This window comes from Pelobates fuscus, chromosome 6 (assembly GCF_036172605.1).
Source record: "Pelobates fuscus isolate aPelFus1 chromosome 6, aPelFus1.pri, whole genome shotgun sequence".
Lineage (NCBI taxonomy): Eukaryota > Metazoa > Chordata > Amphibia > Anura > Pelobatidae > Pelobates > Pelobates fuscus.
In genome coordinates this window covers 224,348,775-224,369,977 of record NC_086322.1, presented here as the reverse complement: position 1 = coordinate 224,369,977, position 21,203 = coordinate 224,348,775, and the positions used below count along the sequence as shown (strand labels likewise).

At 44.1% G+C, this 21,203-nt stretch overlaps 1 protein-coding gene across 2 annotated transcripts; it reads left to right on the top strand.

Moving 5' to 3' along the window:
• The first annotated feature begins 2,793 nt into the window (after positions 1 to 2,793).
• LOC134565713 (uncharacterized protein YwnB-like) lies at positions 2,794 to 20,947 on the top strand. Of its 2 annotated transcripts, none has more exons than XM_063425354.1 (5): positions 2,794 to 2,909; positions 9,701 to 9,875; positions 12,568 to 12,769; positions 19,576 to 19,743; positions 20,640 to 20,947. In XM_063425354.1, exons 2-5 carry the CDS (start codon positions 9,741 to 9,743, stop codon positions 20,798 to 20,800), a joined length of 666 nt encoding a protein of 221 aa, XP_063281424.1. In that variant the 5' UTR covers positions 2,794 to 2,909; positions 9,701 to 9,740; the 3' UTR covers positions 20,801 to 20,947. The 2 variants fall into 2 exon arrangements, with proteins under 2 accessions (XP_063281424.1, XP_063281425.1); XM_063425355.1 differs by lacking the exon at positions 2,794 to 2,909 and adding an exon at positions 5,371 to 5,468.
• The last annotated feature ends 256 nt before the right edge of the window (positions 20,948 to 21,203 follow it).

Genomic DNA, 21,203 nt, shown 5'->3' with positions numbered 1-21,203 from the left:
AGTTACAGGGATACTATAGTCACCAGAACAACTACAGCTTATTGTATTTGTTCTGGTGAGTATAATCATTCCCTTCAGGCTTTTTGCAGTAAACACGGTCTTTCCAGAGAAAATGCAGTGTTTAAATTACAGCCTAGAGATACCTCCTGTGACCACTCCTCAGATGGCTGCTGGAGGTGCTTCCTGGGGCAGTGCTGCCATTAACTGTCTCAACACTCTGCATGGAGACACTAAACTTTCTTCATAGAGTCACTGATTAAATATTTCTAAAGTTGAACGGTTAAAGGAGCACTATAGTGAAACTGCTATGTTTTCAGCTGCAGGGTTAAAACTAGAAGGACCTGGCACCCAGACCACTTAATTGAGCTGAAGTCGTCTAGGTGCCTATAGTGGTCCTTTAAGGTCACTCCGGCACCATAACAACTTCCACAAGGCGTATTCTTACTGTTACATCTGTTACATATTTGATGGGAGGAGTCCAGGAGGCAAGAATCAGCCAAGGTGAAGTACCAAAGGGTAAACCAAATTCGTAGTCGAGGAAAGCCAAGGGTCAGGTCAGGCGGCACAGATGAGGGTCAGATCGTGACACTTCCCTTCAGGAGTTAAACTGTTCTCAAACAGCTTAACCCCAAATTGAGCCTCCAGCGACAATCATAACTGCCCCCTGGCTTCTTAAATTTCAGTTTCAGGAAACGCGGAGAGCCGCTGGTCATAGGCGCAACTGACTGGCTGAGAGCAGTAAGCTGAACCTCTCAGCCAATTAGTGACACCCCATTCACAAGCCAGTTTTGTGAATGGGAAGTCATCGATTGGCTGAGAGCGTCAGCTCAGAGATTCCAAAAGACGGATGCCACCTGGGGGAACCTAAGGATTGGCGCTGAAGGCTCACTTTGGGGTTTAACTGTCAGAGAACGGTGTAACCTCTTAAGGTAAAAGTGTCCCCTGGGGGCCTCGCTGCACCATAACAACATAATTTAGATGAAGTGATAACTTTATTTTTTTTTCTTGTTATTTGGCATTAGAATATTTAGATATCATGCTCTCCCCTATAAAATAGTAGCAGACCCATGACACGTACATTTTAGATTTGAGGAAAGGTTTGAAAATCAAGAGGGAAATTCATATCTAGTAATTACATGAAATTTAATTTCAGACGGACATAGCATGTTTAAAGGTTTTTTTTTTCAGTGTATAATTTATACTTGAGCAATTATGTCTATTATGTTTTGTTTACTAAAGTGATAACTTTTAAACTTTTAAAACCCCTTCAGTTACTCACCATATTCCACCGCCGGGCTCCCTTACCTCTCCTCACCCGCCGACGTCAGCTCCCCGTCTGACGTCAGCGACAGTGCCGCGCGCGCATTCAAAGTGTCCATACGCTCTGCGTGATGGAGGCATAATATGCCTCCAGCGTCGCAGATGCGCCTCTAGTGGCTGTCTGGAAGACTGCCACTAGAAGCTGGCTTAACCCCAAATGTAAACATAGCAGTTTCTCTGAAACTGCTATGTTTACAGCAGGCAGGGTTAATTCTAGATGGACCTGGCACCCAGACCACTTCATTGAGCTGAAGTGGTTGATACCGGAGAAACTGACAGAAGCCAAGCACAGAGAGATGGACACAGGTTTCTTCAGGAAGGAAGAGATTCTTTATTCAATTCACCGACCGGGACTCAGAGGGACTAATGTCACCAAAAAACAGCAAAGTCTGAGCCCTTATCAGACAGTGTAGGTCCCTTATATAGGCATGTAGCTCCTCCCATAATCAGTTCAACCTACACATACTCTTTTCCATCAACCGAATAGAGACTAAATTCCTGTTTGATCTCATGGCTTGCCCAGCACAATGGAGGAGGGGAAATACTCGTATATCCTGTATTCCTACACTTGCTCAGTACACTGTTGATTGTATCTTAGCTATGTGTAACCAACCGACCGATACATCAACATATGCAAGTGCACATACCATGTGGCAATCTTGTCCTAGTCAATTTATTTTTACTGAGATTCCACCACATGGTCTGGGTGACTATAGTGTCCCTTTAATCTAAAACAGGTTCTAAATAGGGACTAGAACACTACAGATTTAGGAATACATGTTTGTATAGCTATTGTTGCTGTGTTCCTTTGAAGGGACACTACAGGCACCCAGACCACTTCAGTTCATTAGAGTGGTCTAGGTGCAGTGTCAGAGTCCCCTTAGCTCTGCAAAACATTATACAGCATGAGAAACTGCAATGTTGCATTGCAGCCCTATGTCTGCTCTGGTGGCTGTCTACCAGACTGCCACTAAAGGCACTCCCTGCTTCCTTGGCGACTTTTGGTCGCCTGACGCTGGATGTCCTCACACTCTGCATGAAGACATCCAGTCTCAGTTAAATCCCCATAGGAAAGCATTGAGTCAATCATTGCGCATGCACATTAGGTCCCCCGTCTGATGACATCGGAGGAGGCAGAGCACCAAACCACGAGGGACATCAGTGCTGGGATCAGGTAAGTAAACAAAGGGTTTTAACCCTTTATTGGCCAGTATCCCTTTAAGTCCAGTGAAGCAGAAGTGAAAGCATATCTTAGTTTTCCCGTTTGGCTATTTTAATTGTAAATTTGAAATTCACTTTGAATTCTCACTTTAGAACAGAGATAGTACATAGGAAATAAATCTGAATGCAACACTTTCTATTTTCCTGATGTATTGATTAGACACATGAAGTGTAACTAACAGCTGCAGATAGAGAGCTGGGTGTGTTTCTGTACAGTTGCTGACAGTCTAGCATTGGAATACAACCTCTCCTACTGCAGTTGTGTAACAATCCCTCCTACTGCACGATTACCTCACTTGGACAGTGTAAAATATCCTAGATACCACCGTTCACGAGGAAGTACTCGGCTTCCTCCCAACCTTTTCCAGGTAAGTTGAGTCAGATTTCAGCGTACATATGTCAACTTGGCTTTTCTGTTTTCTGTGCTCACACATATTCAGCAATACATGTGTTTTTTTTCCTTTACCTTCTGGCTTTTTTTTTTTCCTTTGGTTGTTTTGTAGAGTTTTCCATTTGAAAAATGGAATGTTAACTTTACAGCTATGCATGTTGTATGTCGCCGTTGGCTCCCTGAACGAAACTTGTGGTATGGTCACTTTCACAATGTTTGTTTTTTAGACACTTTGTAGTTTATTCACTAAACACTGAATTGTATTGAATTGCAAAACTAAATTGCAAAATGAAGGCTAGAATAGCTACGCATTGATTATACCCGAGTTGCAGATTGTTTTCCAAAGCAGCACTTTTTGTCTACGTTTTGCAATTGTGTTTTTAGTTCACTATATTTGGATGTTTAGTTAAAGCATTTGTAAAACCACCATTCATCTCAAATTAATTTGCAGCAAATGTCGGCGGCAATGAAGTACTGTTGTATATCAGCTGCGGCAGAGATGTCTGTTTCTGACATTTAACATGCATTAAAGCCTGTATGTCGTTTTAACATTGTGGAAAATGATTCAGCAGTTTTTAAACAATGTTAATAACACATTTATATTTTACATCACCACTGCTTGTATGTACCAACTCATTAGACAGCATACACCCGACCTCCCCTTGTGATTGGTTGTTGGGTTTTAATTATGCTTTCTAGATTGACTGCTGTTATATTATCCATAGATGATGCAATTTGTTCAGGCATTATAGTGTTTGTGGGCACAGCTGACACACATCTTGCATATACTTATGTTTAAAGGGACACTTCAGGCACTATAAGCTAATTCTACTCAGTGCCATCTTAACAACGTTATGGGCCCTCGGGCAAAGCGGTGCACTGGGGCCGTGCCTCCGCAGTCACTGCTTTGCTCGGGGGCCCATAACGTGCTTCACAGGAATAAAAATGCAAATTATAGATAAAATTAAGCTTATATTTATTACTACCTCCAACATATGCAATATATACATACACACAGACTGCTGAATACAGTCACAGACTGCTGACACATTCACACACCGACTGCTAAACACACGTGCTGTGGGGGGGTTCTGTGTGTGTGGGGGGGGGGGAGGTGCTGTGTGTGTGTGAGAGAGATGCTGTGGCTGTGTGTGGGGTGCTGTGTGTGTTGCAAAGTTTGAGGGGTGCAGGTAGCACATTAAAAAATAAATTAAATACTCTACATTAATAAAATCAATGTCAGCTCTGGTGGTCCGGTGGTGGTGAGTTCTGTATAGCCTGCAACTTGTCTGGCTACAGGCTGTCTCCTATCTTCCCGCGCGCATTATGCTGTGTGGGGCATTGCCATGGTAACGTGCAGCAACGCTCCACACAGCCTGCTCACGGGAAGAACTGCTTCCCTGGTCCCTCCCCATGCCTCCTGCCTCATTCTCTCTACCCGATCGAAGGGCCTTTGAGCCGGTGAGGGAGATCTCTGATCTCCTCACCGGCCCGAGAGGGCCCATGGCAAGAAAATCGGATCTCCCCTATCGGCCTGGGCACATGGAGAAAAAGTTAGTGTTTACATTACTGCCTATTAACACCTCTAGTGGCAGTCACTCGTTGAATGCTCCCCATAGATATGCACTGATTCAATGCATCTCTATGAGGAATATGCTGATTGGCACATTGCAGCGTGCAAAATTGCCCCCCAATGTTTTCGTATGGGAAAGCATTGGATTGAGATTGATCCTCAAGATTGATGATCTCAACCAAGGAGGCAAGGTGGAGCCAAATGCAACACGACCGTTGCGGCGCTTCAAAGAAAGGTGAGCAAAAACACTTTTTTAAAGTAAGCAGGGGGGTCGGGGGCCTAAATGATGATTTTAAAACTATAGTGTCTGGAATACATGTTTGCATTCCTGACACTATAGTGTGCCTTTAAGCAAGGAAGCCATCTATGCAAACTTCCTGTTATCTTTTCTCACATTTGCATAATTCTATTGAATCTGTGGCATCCAAACTCCACACATCCATGAAAACACAGTGCTCAGAACCAGGTAGGGACAATGCATGTGCATGCACTATAATAGCACAATCTTGCAAGTGAGAAGGCTGGCTAGGATGGTGTGAGTTGCTGTGCATTCTTATACCTTACATATACTTGGATGGTTTATTCTCCAAATGATGTCAGTGGGAAGAGATTTACTGGGTTATTAAACACACGTGGATTTTGCACCATAACCACTACAGTAGTATGAAAATGTCCCTTTAACCACACTATTATTTGTGTTAATTTTTGCCTGATTTGTATACCACTATTTAAATGTTTGTTTTTAGCATGTGCATGTTAACAAGGGAAAGATGATTTAGCTCCACCTTTACTAAGTGGATATACATCAAGACTGTCATCACTCCACCCCATTTCAGAAGCAGTTTGACCACTTTTAGGCCACTTCCACAAGGTTTTAGCCAATCTCCTTTGCACTGAGCTTTTGTCTTCATTATATAATAGGAAGGGGTAGAGTCTAAACAGATGAACTGCTTGTAGTATCAGGTATGACAATGGCACACTCTAGATTTTTACCAAATTACAATATATCAAGTACTTTAAGTGACATGTTTCTTTAGCACATATAAGGGTAATTAACTTTGCTCCATATTTGCCTTAGCGGAGCAAAATGCAAGGCTAATTCTCAAATTTATTTTGAACTTTCAATTTAAGTATTGTCTATAGAAATTCAGATGCAAAAGTTGAAAATAACCTTTAACCCCTTAAGGACCAAACTTCTGGAATAAAAGGGAATCATGACGTGTCAGACACGTCATGTGTCCTTAAGGGGTTAAAACGCTTATTTACATCTCAAGGATGTATTCACTATTTAAATAGATTAAAACATTCAGGCTAATGTGGCAAAGCTGTGACTTAATAATTTTTTTTATTTAAAATTTGGCTATTTTAGCCTACATTTTGCAGGTTTTTAAATACACGGTCAAGTGATTAAACCACGTAGTAGTTTGCTGTCAGCTACAGAACAAAACAGGAAATGTTTGGATTCAGTAGAGAGGATAGAATTTCAGACATGCTCTAAACACACAATTGTTACCTAATGACCTCCTATTTAATGTGTTTGTGTTTTTGGCAAAAAAAAAAAGCTCACGTCACCCACTTCCTGTACAGGCAGCTAGTATGAAAATGGTCAAATAGAAAGACATAAACAGGATTATTCACAAATGTGGGAAACTAGATCCAATTTGAAGTTTAAGACCTTAAATATTTTTTTCCAGTTTGCCTTCTTTGACCAAAAATGTGAAGTTCCCTAATATTGGCACTACAGTAAACCACAGAAAAAAATAGGTTTTGTTACAAATGGCCGCAAATTGAAATCTGAATGACAAAATTTAGAGAAATGCGCATTTTCCTAGATTTATGTCCATCCTTTAGATTGTAAACTCATGGGTAGGGCCCTCTACCTTTTTCGTATTGGTCTGTTTATGCTGTATTGTCTCTTTCCCATTTGTACAGCGCTGCACAATATGTTGGCGTTTTTTGAATACCAGAATTAAGCAGAAGATCCTGCTGATTGGCTTTTTTTAAGAAATGCTATTCCATAGCATACATTCCAAGTGTCCTTATTTAAGAGGTAGAGTCCCTATTTTGGGCACTTATCCCCCTACCCCTCTTTTCTATGATATCAATATTGTTGGTGTGTCTGAGCATATAGCAGAGCTCCACAGCAATGTTTCTTTAAACCGCAATAAATGTTTAGAAATCAGTCTGCAGAGATATAATGCATTGTTTTTGTTCTAAATTACATTTTAGTTGCATAAATTATCAGTATGGCAGCGACTAGAGTGGACTTAACCCTGCAATGTTAGCATTGCAACTTCCAAAATAATGCACCATTTTTCACTGCAGGGTTAAAACTAAAGGCCCACTGCTTCCAAATCACTTTCTTTCTTTTTTTATTTTTTTAATTCTATAATTTTAATTTTATTTTTCTTGTGCATTTGATTACATAACAGAGGTACCTGCAGCGCCACAACAGCAGTTCCAGGCATTTCAATGGCATACATTGTCATGGCAGAAATAAACAGCACATTTGTTATGAGAAAAATAACAGACTGGGAACACTTTTAAAGATTTTAAACATGCTATATACAGGCTAGCTTTGTATGACTTTTACGGTGGGTCACGATGGGGGTTTCAAGCTTGAGACAGTAAACATACAGTGGTTCTAGCGTATATAGTAGTGGTTGGATATGATTAAACATTGCCTAACTAGCTAAGGATATCGGTCGATGCCACGACAGCTTAGGTAAGTACTGCATCTTCACTGTAATTCGCAGGCATGGCATTAAAGTAGTAGCACACTTTTGTTTACGGTATAGGCAATATAAACATGCTTATTGAATTATGACAGGGGATTAACAGCATATAGTATGAACATCAACAGATTATATTAGCTGTCATTAGAGATCGGTGCAGTCAAATGCTTAAATAGTGGCTTCAGGTTAAATTCGTAGTCATATTGTATAAGCACGGTTGCAGTTAGCAGTAACTTAATGTAATAATACATTTAAAAGTTACACTATGTGTATTTAAGCTTAGACACATCATACAGCAGTTAAAATTGCTTCTATACATTGACAAACTGATAATCTAAGCTAGGCAGGCTTATATAGGTAATATCAATGATGGTTAATACATTTAAATGTCTAGGCACACATTCGTAGGTGCATGTATAAATCGTGAGCTATGGTCACCATAATGCTTATTAAAGTAAAACAATTCACTCCTGTCAAGCTATATATCTATGTCATAATGCTGTGACAAGAGCTATGTAAACTTAAAGTGAAAGACCACTGGGGCTTGCTGTGTACATGAATAACTTCATTTGAACTGTGCAGTTATGGCAATGTTAGGGAGAAACATCTATAAACAAGCAGGTTAAACTGGTATTATAGAATGAGTTGTGGCAGATGATAACTTTGCTGAGGCTATAATTAGGGGCAAGACATTTCAACAGTTGAGAGTTTTTACGCTGAAGGAGAGGGTATGTTTAAGGGGGGTCATGCGTCTGGGAGCCAGTCTCTCTCACCCTATGCCGGTTCGTGGTAAGTGGTCATTGTGGATGGGTTTGCAAAAGGTCAGCACAAAGTCCCGCTGTGAGGGACTCATTGGTAGCACCTCTCTCCCAATAGTCCACGCTTTCTCTCCTTTGGGCTGTGGGGGGGAACTCCGCCTGTGTTTCCAGCTGGCGTGGTGCCGTACTGTCTCCCGGTCAGTGTCGTGGCCGGCTCTGTGGGTTCTCGCGTGTGGGGCAGCGCTCAGCTTGATGAGAGTTGTTGGAGCCGCTGAGGAGCGAGCAGGTCGTGCTTGTTGGTGAGTCACCTTCCAAAGCATGAGGGTGTGGGTGCTGGCGCCTCTGGGACCTGGCGCTATTGCCCACCGTGCAGGTCTTTGGTTTCTGCTCTGTCGAGGGACTGCTGTGGAGGTACGGGGGGTATTCCCGCCTATTTGGCGCCGTGTTGCCGGGCGGATCCATGCCTTTACTACTTTTATCGCCCTCTCGAAGACATGTCTCCGGGTGTGAAGCCTAGTCCACAGACTGGCACACAGTCTGTCATAGAACTCCCCTGTGCACTTGGGAGGCTTGTTGAGTGTGCAGTTCTTTATAGACTGTGTCTGTGCTGCCATCTTGTTTGGGCCTGGGCTGCTTCGGCTCGCTTGAGGTCTTGTCTCCTGTGCTGGTCGTGGTGTGGGGGTGATCGGCCCCAGCGAGGACCGGGGGTGACCCCTGCCGGTCCAGAGGGGGGGGGTTAGAGGTGAGTACTGAGGGTTGTCATCTGCAAGGTTACCAACCAGGAGAGCGTCCGCTTCTCCCTGGCTCGATCGCAGTGAGGCCTCAAGCTGGAATCGTGGGGACCCGGTGAGTTGCGGGTACATGTGTGGTATCAAAACGTTGTCCTGGGTCTCCCCACTCTGTAGTCACCTTCCCAGCGGTGTGCGTGCGGTGATTCGGGGTATATCCCCCGTTTTAGTGGCTGGTTTGCAGGAGCTATCGTGTAGCACGTCCACCCTGCTAGGAAGCCAGGCTCCCCCCCCCCCAATCACTTTCTTAAGATGAAGAGGCCTAGGTGACCTTAGTGGACCTTTAAGTGCTAATTGGCAGCTGTTAACATGTCAATAAATATCCAATCTGCGATTATAACTGTAATGCTATAATGGCTCATTGATGGAGATTAAAAATATATATTTCAAACGAATGCAAGAAAGAGACTGGTAGAATCTGCACTAATTTACAAGGCTTTCACTGAAAATCAATCACTTAAGCTGGGGTTCAGAACCCACTTTTTTTTTTTTTTTTTTGCATGGATTGCAAATATTGTGGCAGTGTCCTCTTGCTGTTCTAATGCTTTCTCTCAGTAGGTTATTTATTGATGGGCATCCTGTCCTGTTTCCAGGTTGAAATGTTAACAAAAATTAGAAAGCATTTAGCTCTGTGCTACCCCATCTGGTGGGTATCATGGGAATAGATGGCATAAATAAAACAAGTCCTTTTTATGCTAGCAAGTGCGCTCCAGCCCTCATCATAAATGATTCATTATCCTAACACAGATTTCTAGGTGCAGTATTTACTAATAGCTGGTACAAAGAACAGACTGATACTCGTTAACATACCGAACTGTTGTTTTTGCTATAGTTACTACAATTCATTTAATCTCATTCTTGTATCTCATTCTTATGTTGTTGTTTTTTTTTTTTTTAGTTTTTTTTTAAACCAGGCACATTCGACTTTGTGGTTTAACTTGCTAAGAACCCAAGATGAAGCTGTCTATTCTTGGGGCTACAGGCCAGACGGGACTTTACTTGGTAAACCAAGCCTTGGAACAGGGTCATGCAGTGACTGCTCTTGTACGAAATGTCAGCAAAATCACCATTCAGCATGACAACTTAAAGGTTTGGAACAATTGTATAACCTTGTCACATGTGTCCCGCTTGTCCCTTTAATTGCTTATGGCCCAATATGTCACCATGACAGTCTGATACTTAACGACAACGTGTAATCATGTAGTGGTGCTTATTCAGCCCTAACCGTTCCATATAGGTCTGTTTAGGTTTAAAGTCTTAGACCCTTCATGCTGAAACAGGGACGATAATAATGAAGTCCTATTATGATTATTCATTGGGCAACTAGTGACTGTTCTTCAAATATTTCTATATAGTCATTACCTTGGTTTCTTATTGTTATAACCAATGACCAACAATCCAGATCTTCTTCCCAGGAATTCTTGACTAGCCATATAATAATCAAGGCACAAATCCATAATAAAATCTTCTATTGCACTCAACTCACTAAGGCACTGTCTTGGTTATTGGTGCTTGGAGAATTCCTTTAAATTCAGTGATTAAGTTAAGCACTGCAAGATCTTGAGTCCAGATAGTTCCTGTTTCTTGTTCCTCTCTTGCTGCACTCCTGTCACTAGGCTAAAACATAATATAAACCAAAAGGACTTATGTCTGCTAAGAGGATATCTTATCTATGAAATGTGCACATACATTTCTCTTCTGCTTAATGAAACTTTACTTACTAGCAGAATTTAGCGATCCTTGGATTTAACTCTATACCTTACGGGATATTTTTGCAAAAACAGGGAGTCTGCTCTGAAATGCTGTCCAGGTAGTCTAGACTTTATAACACTGTACGGTTTAAAGGTGAGAAGCAGCGCCTGGTGGATAGTCTTAATTCCAAGTGATGGTCAGTGGATATGTGGAAAGAAAAAACCCAAGAGTATTATTATTATTATTATTATTATTATTATTATTATTATTATTATTATTATTATTATTATTATTATTATATTTATAGAGCGCCGTCAATTTCCGCAGCGCTTTACAATGGGTGGACGAACAGACATGTAGTTGTAACCAGACAAGTTGGACACACAGGAACAGAGGGGTTGAGGACCCTGCTCAATGAGCTTACATGCTAGAGGGAGTGGGGTAAAATGACACAAAAGGTAAGGATAGTATTAGACTGGTGACAGTTGCAAAAGAGGAATCAGTCAGGAGCTATTAACAGTTTAATTGATACGCTTTTATGAAGAAGTGGGTTTTTAACAATTTTTTGAAGGAGTGGAGACTGGGTGAGCATCTAACGGAGGAGGGAAGCGAGTTCCACAGGAATGGTGCAGCCCTCGAGAAATCTTGAAGGCGAGCATCAGTGGTGGGAGTACGGACAGAAGATAGACGTAAGTCTTCAGCAGATCATAAGGGCCTAGACGGGACATACTTGTGTATAAGGGAGGATAGATAGGTGGGAGCAGCATTATGTAGAGATTTGAAAGCAAGAACCAGAATTTTAAATTGAGCTCTATATTTTATAGGAAGCCAATGTAGGGACTGACAGAAGGATGAGGCATAGGAGATCAGGAGAGGACAGGTAGATTTGCGTGTCATCTGCATAGAAATGATATTGGAAGCCAAAGGAGCTAATGAGTTTACCAAGGGAGGCAGTATAGATGGAGAACAGTAGGGGACCATGGACTGAACCTTGGGGGACACCAACAGAGAGGAGTTGAGGAGAAGATGCAGAGAAAGAAACACTGAAAGAGCGCTGGGAGAGGTAGGAGGAGCACCAGGAGAGAGCAATATCTTGTAGACCGATATTGCGGAGGATGAGAAGAAGCTGTTGATGATCAACAGTGTCAAAAGCCGCAGACAGGTCAAGGAGAATTAGGATAGAGTAGTGACCACGAGATTTTGCAGCGAGTAGATCATTGGATACTTTGGTCAGTGCCGTTTCCACAGAGTGCTTAGCGCAGAAACCAGACTGAAGTGGGTTTAGCAGAGAGTTGGACTCGAGGAAGTCTTTCAATCTCACATACACAATTATTTCAATGATCTTGGATGCAAAAGACAGTAGCAAGATAGGACGATAGTTGGATGGGGAGTTAGTCAAGATTGGGCTTCTTAAGAATTGGGGTTACAGTTGCATGTTTGAAGGGCGATGGAAATATACCAGAGCAGAGAAAGAGATTGAGAATATTAGTGAGAGGTGGAGAAAGAGAAGAAGACAGAGTACGGATGAGATGTGAGGGAATTGGATCTAGGGAGCAGGTGGTGGGGCGGTATCAGTATCTTCTGACAGTCTCTGAAAGGAGTATAAAAACACACTTACAAACTAAAAAGCAGTGGGTCACCGTTGTAGAGATATATAAAAAGGAATAAAACAGCAAATAGTGCTCACTGATATAAAATCATAGATACAAATAACTAAAAGGTACTCACAAAGTAGGAGCAAAAACAGAAAACTTTTTTTTTTTTTTTTTTTTTGCTCAATCCCAATTGCGTAGGTGGTGGTGGTATAATTCCCACCAAAGATATAGCTGGAGATTTTCTCTGTGTAAAGCCTGTAATTCCTGATGGTGGCCATGGCGCTGCACACCAGCATGAAGTAGCGTGTGTCCATTAAATATAGATTAGCTGACAATCTTCTAGAGAAATGATCAACTGAAGGTAAAATAATATACCAGTACATAAAAAAAAATAAACACAATATTTTTATATAGATTACTTTTATATTTTTCTTTATAGTCTTTTCGCATTTGCGTAAATTAGTTGATTAACAATTATCCTCCTTGATTCATAGGTTGTGGAGTGTAATGTATTTTCATCAGAATCATTGGCTGAGCACTTTAAAGGTCAAGATGCTGTCCTTTCCTGTCTGGGCTTTCCATATAAAATGTTTTCGTCAATCAGTGGATACACTGACTCAATGGCGGCCATCGTGGCAGCCATGCGCCAGAGTGAAGTGAATAGGATTGTAACAATGACTTCTTGGTATACTGATAGTAAGTATCTGTATTGTACTTTTATACAAGCATCAGTCTCTATATTGCAAGTGTTGCAGTGAGGTGTAACAGATGGGGGAACTCGAGTTCTTTTAATAAAAAAAACTGCAATTATTACCTGCTAAGGTTAACTCCACCTCTAGGGCTGTCTGCCAGGGTCGCTGTGTGACTTTTGGTCACCTAACTGACGCTGGACGTCCTTGCGCTATGCATGGGGATGTCCAGCATTACCCATAACCCCATAGGAAAGCATTGTATATTGTTTTCCTATGGGGAAATCCCTAATGCAAGCGCGGCCATCATCACGCATGGGCATTAGATTTCCCCGCCGGCTGACATCCGGAGGAGCGGAGCCTGAGCTAGCGCCAGGGACATCTGCACTTGACTCAGAAGGGGTTTTTAACCCCTTCTGCGCCACAGGTGGGGGACACCAGATAGTGTGGTAGACGGCCTCTAGAAGAGGAGTTAACCATAGCAGGTAATTATTGCAGTCTATAAAAACTGCAATAATTGCATGCTCAGGGTTATGTGTGATGGGACATTGCACCCAGGCCACTTCAATGAGCTGAAGTGGTCTAGTTGCCTACAGTGTCCCTTGAATTACAAAATCTCCATAGAATAGTAGCTAAATTGCATGATTTTGCTATTAGATGACGAAAAGTCATGATTTTATTAAAGACACGGAGGCGAGTATTGCATAACCCTTTCTTTACTGTCCACCAATAGCAGCAAAGAATATAAACAGAATGGAAAAAATTATGAACATACATTAACATAGGCCCCTCCCCGCTCAGGTCCCAGTATAATAGGCAGCACTTCCCTTCCATTTCCGTCTTACTGAAGATGTGACCGTAGTGACAATGTCCAACCAAGAACGGTAATAATGTCCAATAAGTAGACAACTTATAACTGAAGAGGATAATTCAACAACAGGGAAGTACGACCGAATGAACTGTAGGACCAGAGAGTATCAGCGGGGGGAGTCCTCTCAAGCTCGATAACAGCATGCCATCTTGTCAGATCAGGCTGTGAAAACATAAAGGAACAGGAGCCGACAGGTTAAAGTCGATAATTGCAACTAGTGTCAAGTTTCAAACTGAGGAAAAATCCCACATATATACAGTCCCACACTACAGGGTGATTAGCAAGTAACCAACATGCACTTACCATACTACACGGCCCCACTTACCGTACCATATATTCGATGTGAACTCGTGGTAACATTCGAAAACAGGGTAGGGAAATGATATAACATTAGTAATAGAACGTGGGTGGGACAATACTCGCCTCCGTGTCTTTAATAAAATCATGACTTTTCGTCATGTAATGGCAAAATCATGCAATTTTATAACAAGACACGGAGGCTCATATTGCACGTTTAAAGCTGGTCAACTACTGCAGCAAAAGTATGTGGGGCCGGGCGAAAGTAAGATTCTCGGAAAGTAGACTCCCTAGACCAGTCGGCTGTTTTCATAAGGTCCTCCAGACGTGCACCTGCAGTCATCATCGAGGAGGCCGAGGCCCCCCGGACCGAATGGGCGCCGATGACCGCGGTATCAATGCCCGCCTGGGCCAATAACCATTTCACCCAGCGTGATAATGTGGTGCTAGAGACTGGGCGGAAAGGAGGACGAAAGGATAAGAATAGTTGTGGGGATACAGCTGAACGGTGAAGTTTGGTGCGATTTTCGTATTCGCGTAGGCAAGCCACTGGGCACAATGCTGGAGGGGTAGGGAAACTTGGATAGGACACAGATTTGATAGAGGTCTTCGTCCGTCGACTGATGTTGAACGTTACCCCGTCCGGGGTGTATGACCAGGCGTCGAAGTCCAGAGCTCTGACATCCGAGACCCTCTTGCATGATACAAGGCAGAGCAGGCAAACCAACTTGGCAGATAGTTGTTTCAAGGAGAGTGCTGGGTTAGCGGGCCAGGATGAGATGAAGGACAACACAACGGAGACGTCCCAGGTCGTGGAGTAACGAAGCCTGGGTGGACGGGAGAATCGAGAGCCTTTGAGGAGTCAGCATACTAAGTGGTGGTGTCCCGCAGGGCATCCGTCAAAGCCTTGATGAATCGCAGAGATGGCCGACCGATAGAGGTTGATAGTCCTGTAAGCCTTCCCCGCCTCAAAGAGGGAAGTCTGGAATTGTAGGACCGTGGTTACAGGGGCCGAAACGGGATCCTCGTCCCTAGCCAGGCACCAGCCAGCCCAAGCTCACCAAGCTGACCCATATGCCCGTCTAGTTCCGGGAGCCCATGCTTCCGCCAACAGGCATCTAGTTGCGTCCAAAACTCCTTGGATCTCCCAGGGTCCCCGGAGATACGCCACGCCAGGAGTGGGAGGGAGTCGTCCAGCCGGAGTGGGTGACCTCGTCCCATCGGATCCAGCAGTAAGTCGTGGAACGACGGCAGTAGTCGGGGATAGTCCATCGCCATCTCGAGTATTTGAGGGAACCATGACTGCGTTTCCCAGAAGGGGGTCACCATGACCAACTCCGCCCGGTGTCTGCAGGTCTGCAGGAGCGAGCGTGGGATCATGGAAAACGGGGGAAAGCGTATAGGGGGCCCCCGCTCCATTCTTGCAGGAAGGCGTCCACCGCCTCCGCCATCGGGTCTGGCCTCCAGCTGAAGAAGCGAGACAGTTGGGTGTTGAGTCGGGAAGCGAAGAGGTCGATAGTGAAGGGACCCCAAAGAGATGATAAACTGGAGAACACCTCCGTGTCCAACTTCCAGTAGCTGGTGTCTGAAAGATAAGGTGACCCCCAGTCCGCCTGAACGTTGTGTAGACCAGGTAAGTATTCCGCGTGGACCATCAGGTTCCGTTCTAGGCAGAATTCCCAAAAATCTTTCGCTAAGGTGGCCAACACTGCCGACTGCGTACCTCCCAGGTGGTTGACATACCTCACCGCTGAGACGTTGTCCGTGCGGAGACGGATGCAAGTCAAGGCTCGGTCCTTCGAAGCTGCGGATGGTGAAGGAACCCGCTAGGAGTTCCAGCGCGTTGATGTGTAGCCGGGACTCGGCTACCGACCAACGGCCGCCCGTTGAAATTCCTTCGCAATGGGCCCCCCAGCCGTGGAGGCTTGCATCTGAGTCGATCATGAACTCCGGTAGGGAGCCGAAGATCGCTTTGCCGTTCCATGCGGTCAGGTTGATAATCCACCATCGCAGTTCGTCCTTCGTTTCGCTGTCCAGGGACACCAGGTCTGCGTAGGATGCACCGGCTCTCAGGTGTGCAATCTTCAGGCGTTGCAATGCTCGGTAGTGGAGCGGGCCCGGGAATACCGCCTGTATCGATGAGGCCGATTAGCCGTGCAAGCTGTCGCAAAGTGAGCTGGGGCCGATTTTGAGGGCTCTGCGTAGCTCTTTGTGGATGGAACGGATCTTGGATTTCGGCAGGCTCAGAGTCGCCGCTCCCGAGTCCACGAGGAATCCTAGGAATTCCATGCGAGTGGCGGGGGTCAGGCACGACTTTTCCCAGTTGATAACGAAACCCAAGCGGGAAAGGAGGTTTATGGCCAGTTGGAGGTGGGTAAGGAGAGTGGAGCGATCTTGGGCCATGAGGAGGATGTCATCTAGGTATACGATTAGACTAACTCCCCGACTGCGTAACCATGCCATCACCGGACGTAGTAGCTTCGTGAAGCACCACAGTGCCGAGGAGAGGCCGAAAGGTAGGCATGTAAACCGCCAAGTCTCGTGTTGCCAATGAAAGCGTAGGAGGTCTCGGGAACTCAACGCAATCGGTACCGTCAGGTACGCGTCCTTGAGATCTAGCTTTACTAGCCAGTCTCCGTGAAGGAGAAGATCCCGTAACAGGTGAATACCGTCCATCTTGAAATGACGGTACCGGACTATGGCATTGAGGGGGCGCAGATTTATGACGGGTCTCAATTGACCGCCTTTCTTTTCCACTAGGAAAATGTTGCTTATGACCCATGCGGGGTTGAGGGGCGCACGTTTTTTAGCCCCTTTGGTAAGAAGGGTGGAGAGTTCCTCGTCGAACCATCTGCGATCCTGGAGTGAAAAGCAGATCAGTCGAGGGGGGGGGGGGGGGGGGGTGTGTATAAGGTGTTCTATCAGTTCTATGTGAAAAACCCTGAATAGTGGTCAGGACCCAGGGGTCTGATGTGATTTGTGACGATGCTGGGAAAAAATGTCGGAGTCTTCCCCCTACACAAACAGAAGAAGAAATATGTGGTATGAGGTAACTCACCGTAGGGTCGTCTGGAACTGGAGTGGCCTCGGAAGCCTCTGGATCACCACGGGCGTCCGCGAGATGGGAAGAAGGAGGGACGGGTGTTAGTCTCCTGGTACTGTGTTCGCTGTTGAAAAGAGCCTCGTCCCGTGCCACGGGATTGGAAATAATTACGGCCGGACAGACGGCTCCTGGATCTGCCGGCCCTGGTGGAGACCCGCCCCTGGAAAACTCGCCTTCAAGAGGCTTGTGCCTTATCCAGGGCAGTAAATGCCCCAAATCTTTGATAAAGGAGTAGCCGAAGAGAAGACCTTGGGCGTCCTTACCGGCTTCCATGAGGGCGAGATTGGCCAGTTTTGGTTCTATCTTAAATAGAATGGCGTAAATTTACGCCGTTCAATCGAGAGGGAGGTGTTAATGCTCCCGGCGATACAGATTGCTCTCTGGACCCAACCACGTAGGTCTTCATGGTCAACCATGCGGTTCTCCGCTCTGGCGTCTTCCGCCAAATCAAATTTTGCCAATGGGCCGAATATATCCAGGTGTTTATCCTGGCAGGATTTTAAGGCAGATTCAAGCCCCTTACGGGGGTTCCAGCCTAGTTTTGTAAGAAATGTAATCATCTTGGGGTCTACCTTGGGAGTGTCACAAACTTTATTAGGCACCACAGGCCTTGGACACTCCGCCCTCAATTTGTTGCAGGCCGCTTTGCTAAGTGGGCGTCGCACCCAATTTTCCAGATACGTGGCAACGTGGTTGGCCGGGAGCCACTCTGCCAATCTCGGATGGTGTAAGTCATCCGGGTCGAAGAGTGGAACGCCTGACGGATCCACGAGGGTGGAGTCCGCAGTTGCGCAGTGCCTAGTCCCTGGCTCGCCTCCGGACTTCTCTGCCGAAGCAGAGGAAAGGAGGTCAAAGCCCGTATCAGCGGCATCCACATCAGAGTTGCTGTCCGACTCAATCTTAGACTCCTCGCTTGACCCGATTTCTGAGTCGGAGTCGCTCTCTACCTGTGCTCTGGCACATTTCCATAGCCACGCCCGTTCTGCCTGGCGCGGAAAGGCTCTTTTGCGTGGGTGTGACACGCTTTCTGGGGCGACCGTAGGTACGTCAGTCATGGTGTTTCTGGAGGCAGAGGGATGTTTAGATTTATGGGTAGCCTTCTTGGGTATTTCTCCCTGTGGGTCCACATGTGGACGCGACAGAGGCGTTGTGGAGCCCGAGTAGTGCTCGTCCAAAGGACGTGGCAGGAGGGCCTGAGAAATGGTGTGGGAGAGGGTAGATGACATGGACCCCATGGCTGCCATAATGGCGTCTGTCACAGAGCGCTGTAGCGCTAAGAACTGCGCCCCATCAGAGTGGGTAGTTCTATCTGAGCGAGCAGGTGAATTACCCGAGGTGACGGGCTTCACCCCTACTGAGTGGGGTATCAGACTCCCCAGAGGGAGGGGAACCAGAAGTTAGTCTGGGTTTAGGCAGGATATAATACAGTAGGGTGTTAGGGATAACAGTAAATTAAGCCCAATAAGCTGTCAAGAATAGTGTGGGTTAGTCACCCAAACAGGTAGCAACAAAGCAAAAAACAAACTCACCAGGGCCCAGACCAGTGGCACTCTCTGACAGAGGGTAGGGAAGAAGACAGGAAGTCAGAAAATGGCCGCCAGTAATCTTGCGAGATTCGCGGCAAAAAATGTGAAGTTTGGTAGTAATAGAAGAAACCGAACGTTCGGCAGGTAAAAGAGACGAATTCGTGGGTACAATAGGTAAGTATAGGAAAAAACGTAAAATCTATCGAATGGGCCGTTCGCAAAAAATAAGCGAATGCGGCAAACCGCCGAATAGCCCTATCTGCCGAATGGTGAGCGGTATGTGTGTGCTACGAATCAGACGAGTGGGCTTAATTCATATGCGCACACAGCCGAAAACCGGAGAAAAACGTGCGTAAAATGGCGCTGAAGGTTTCAAGGACAAAGAGAATTAGCAGGAATAAGAGGTAAACAGAGGCAATAAGCAACTGAACATGACAGGGGAGGTCTGGACCCTGGAAACAGTAAGCAAATAAGTATGCAACAAGGAATTCTAATTAAAACAGAATAAGCAAGAGATAATGGTAATATAGAAAAAAATGATACCAGTAACTAATAAATAAAATAAAGAAAAGAAGCTATATAGTACAATAGCAATTAGAATAATAAATATTAATAATAATAATAAAATCAATAAGAAAATGATAGTATTAAACAAATGTCAATAGGAAATAATATGACAAAAGTGACCTGTTCTTATCTTTGTGTCGGAGCAGCAAAGAAAGAGGGAAGTGGAAAGGAAGTGCTGCCTATTATACTGGGACCTGAGCAGGGAGGGGCTTATGTTAATGTATGTTCATTATTTTTTCATTCTGTTTGTATTCTTTGCTGCTATTGGTGGACAGTAAAGAAAGGGTTATGCAATATGAGCCTCCGTGTCTTGTTTTAAAATAATATAGCAAGCTTTAAATAGTGTATATGTATGTGTGCTAATCAAACAACTTTTGAAACTTGATATTCTGTATCCTGTAGTATATATCCATTAACTATAACTCACACGTTTGTGTTTATTTTCACAGCAAGCTCGGCTCAGAATTCTTCGTTTTTTGTGCGCAATGTACTTATACCTCTCATTAGAAGTGTGCTTAACAATATGCGTGAGATGGAGCAATACTTGGAAAAGGAATGCTCTGATCTCAACTGGACTGTTGTACGGCCACCTGGACTCCAAAATATTACTGCCACGGGTAAGCAAGAGTGACCACCAGCTTTATATATACACTGATCCTTTTTAATTAATGTATGATTTTGGGAAAGTTCCAGGAGTGTTAAACATTGGTAATCTAATGTTTCAGTATAGAAAGTGCAACAGAAAAGATTGTGGGCATTTAAGAAATTCAAGTTTAAAATGTCAGGTGTCAGAATAATGATGGCCTAATTCAAAAGACAACCATATTGATTAGAACACTGTTTATAATTGTGTATATGATTACAGCTCAAGGTATAATGGAGCACAATGGAGATGCTGTGCACTATAACTTTTAGCACTCTCAGCCAGGCAAACATTTCTGTAATTTGTATTGAGGTCAAAGGTTCTGGATAACTTCAAACTGTTGAACTGCAGAGTATATAGTTCATTACTAAGGCCTATCATACCAATAAAAAAATGATCAGTAAGTATTTATAAACGCGTTCTGATTATTCTATTTTGGCCTTGATTTTGAAATTACATTTGTTTTACCAACAATTCTTTTAGTGAATAACCCTGCTAATTTTACACGCATGGAGGGGAGAGATTAGGCATTATCGAAACATGCATAGGCATTATGTTATTAAATACATTTAAAGTACCCTTTTGTTTCCAGAGACTATCAAAAAAAATTGAAAGCTAGTTAATTAGAGGTGTCAACCTTGTAGTTTGAGAGCTGTAATATGGGCACACTTTCTCACAGTGCCTGTAAAAATATGTATTATTAATTTATTTTATAAGGCACCAACAAACTCTGTAGCGCTGTACAATGGGTGGATTAACAGACATGTAATTGTAACCAGAAAAGCTGGATGCACAGGAACAGAGGGGTTGAGGGTCCTGCTCAGTGAGCTTACAGTCCTGATTGTATGATACATCGTCTTCTTTCTACAGAAAAAGAAATAATCACTCATGAAGGCTATTTTGTTCCTGATGAAAAAGGTTACCCAATAACAAACACTGTGGCTCGTGGAGACGTGGCAAGGTTCATGCTCTCTGCCATTAATGACGATCAATGGACAAGAAAAACTATTGCAATGTGTTGTAAAGGTTAAAGTGACTAATTACATCAACTTGGCACTAATGAAACTTATGTATCACACAAAACAATGCACGGTTATTGCATGCTATTTTTTATGTATTAAATATTTTTTATGTAAAAGATCAATTTGTGAAATAAACCTATTCTGTACCTTCTGCAATTTGTGTGAACTTTCCTTCTCTTTTGCATACTGGATCCACATAGCTGTACACTTAGCATGGAATATTTACAAATAAGGGGAACTGTAACTTCTCTGGAAAACACAACATTAAATAAAACTCACCTATTGTGATGAGGATAGTTGGAACTGCCCAAAACGCCAGTAGCGTACATAGCGTGGTCGCAGGGTTCGCAGCTGCGACCAGGCCCGACGCCATGTGTTGGGGCCCCGGCTGCGCGGTATAATTGCCGGGGCC

Excerpts from the sequence above, each read along its gene's own strand:
- LOC134565713 (XM_063425354.1), top strand. The coding sequence starts at position 9,741 with ATGAAGCTGTCTATTCTTGGGGCTACAGGCCAGACGGGACTTTACTTG. Across the intron at positions 9,876-12,567 it reads TTCAGCATGACAACTTAAAG|GTTGTGGAGTGTAATGTATT; the intron begins GTTTGGAACAAT and ends CTTGATTCATAG. Across the intron at positions 12,770-19,575 it reads GACTTCTTGGTATACTGATA|CAAGCTCGGCTCAGAATTCT; the intron begins GTAAGTATCTGT and ends TTATTTTCACAG.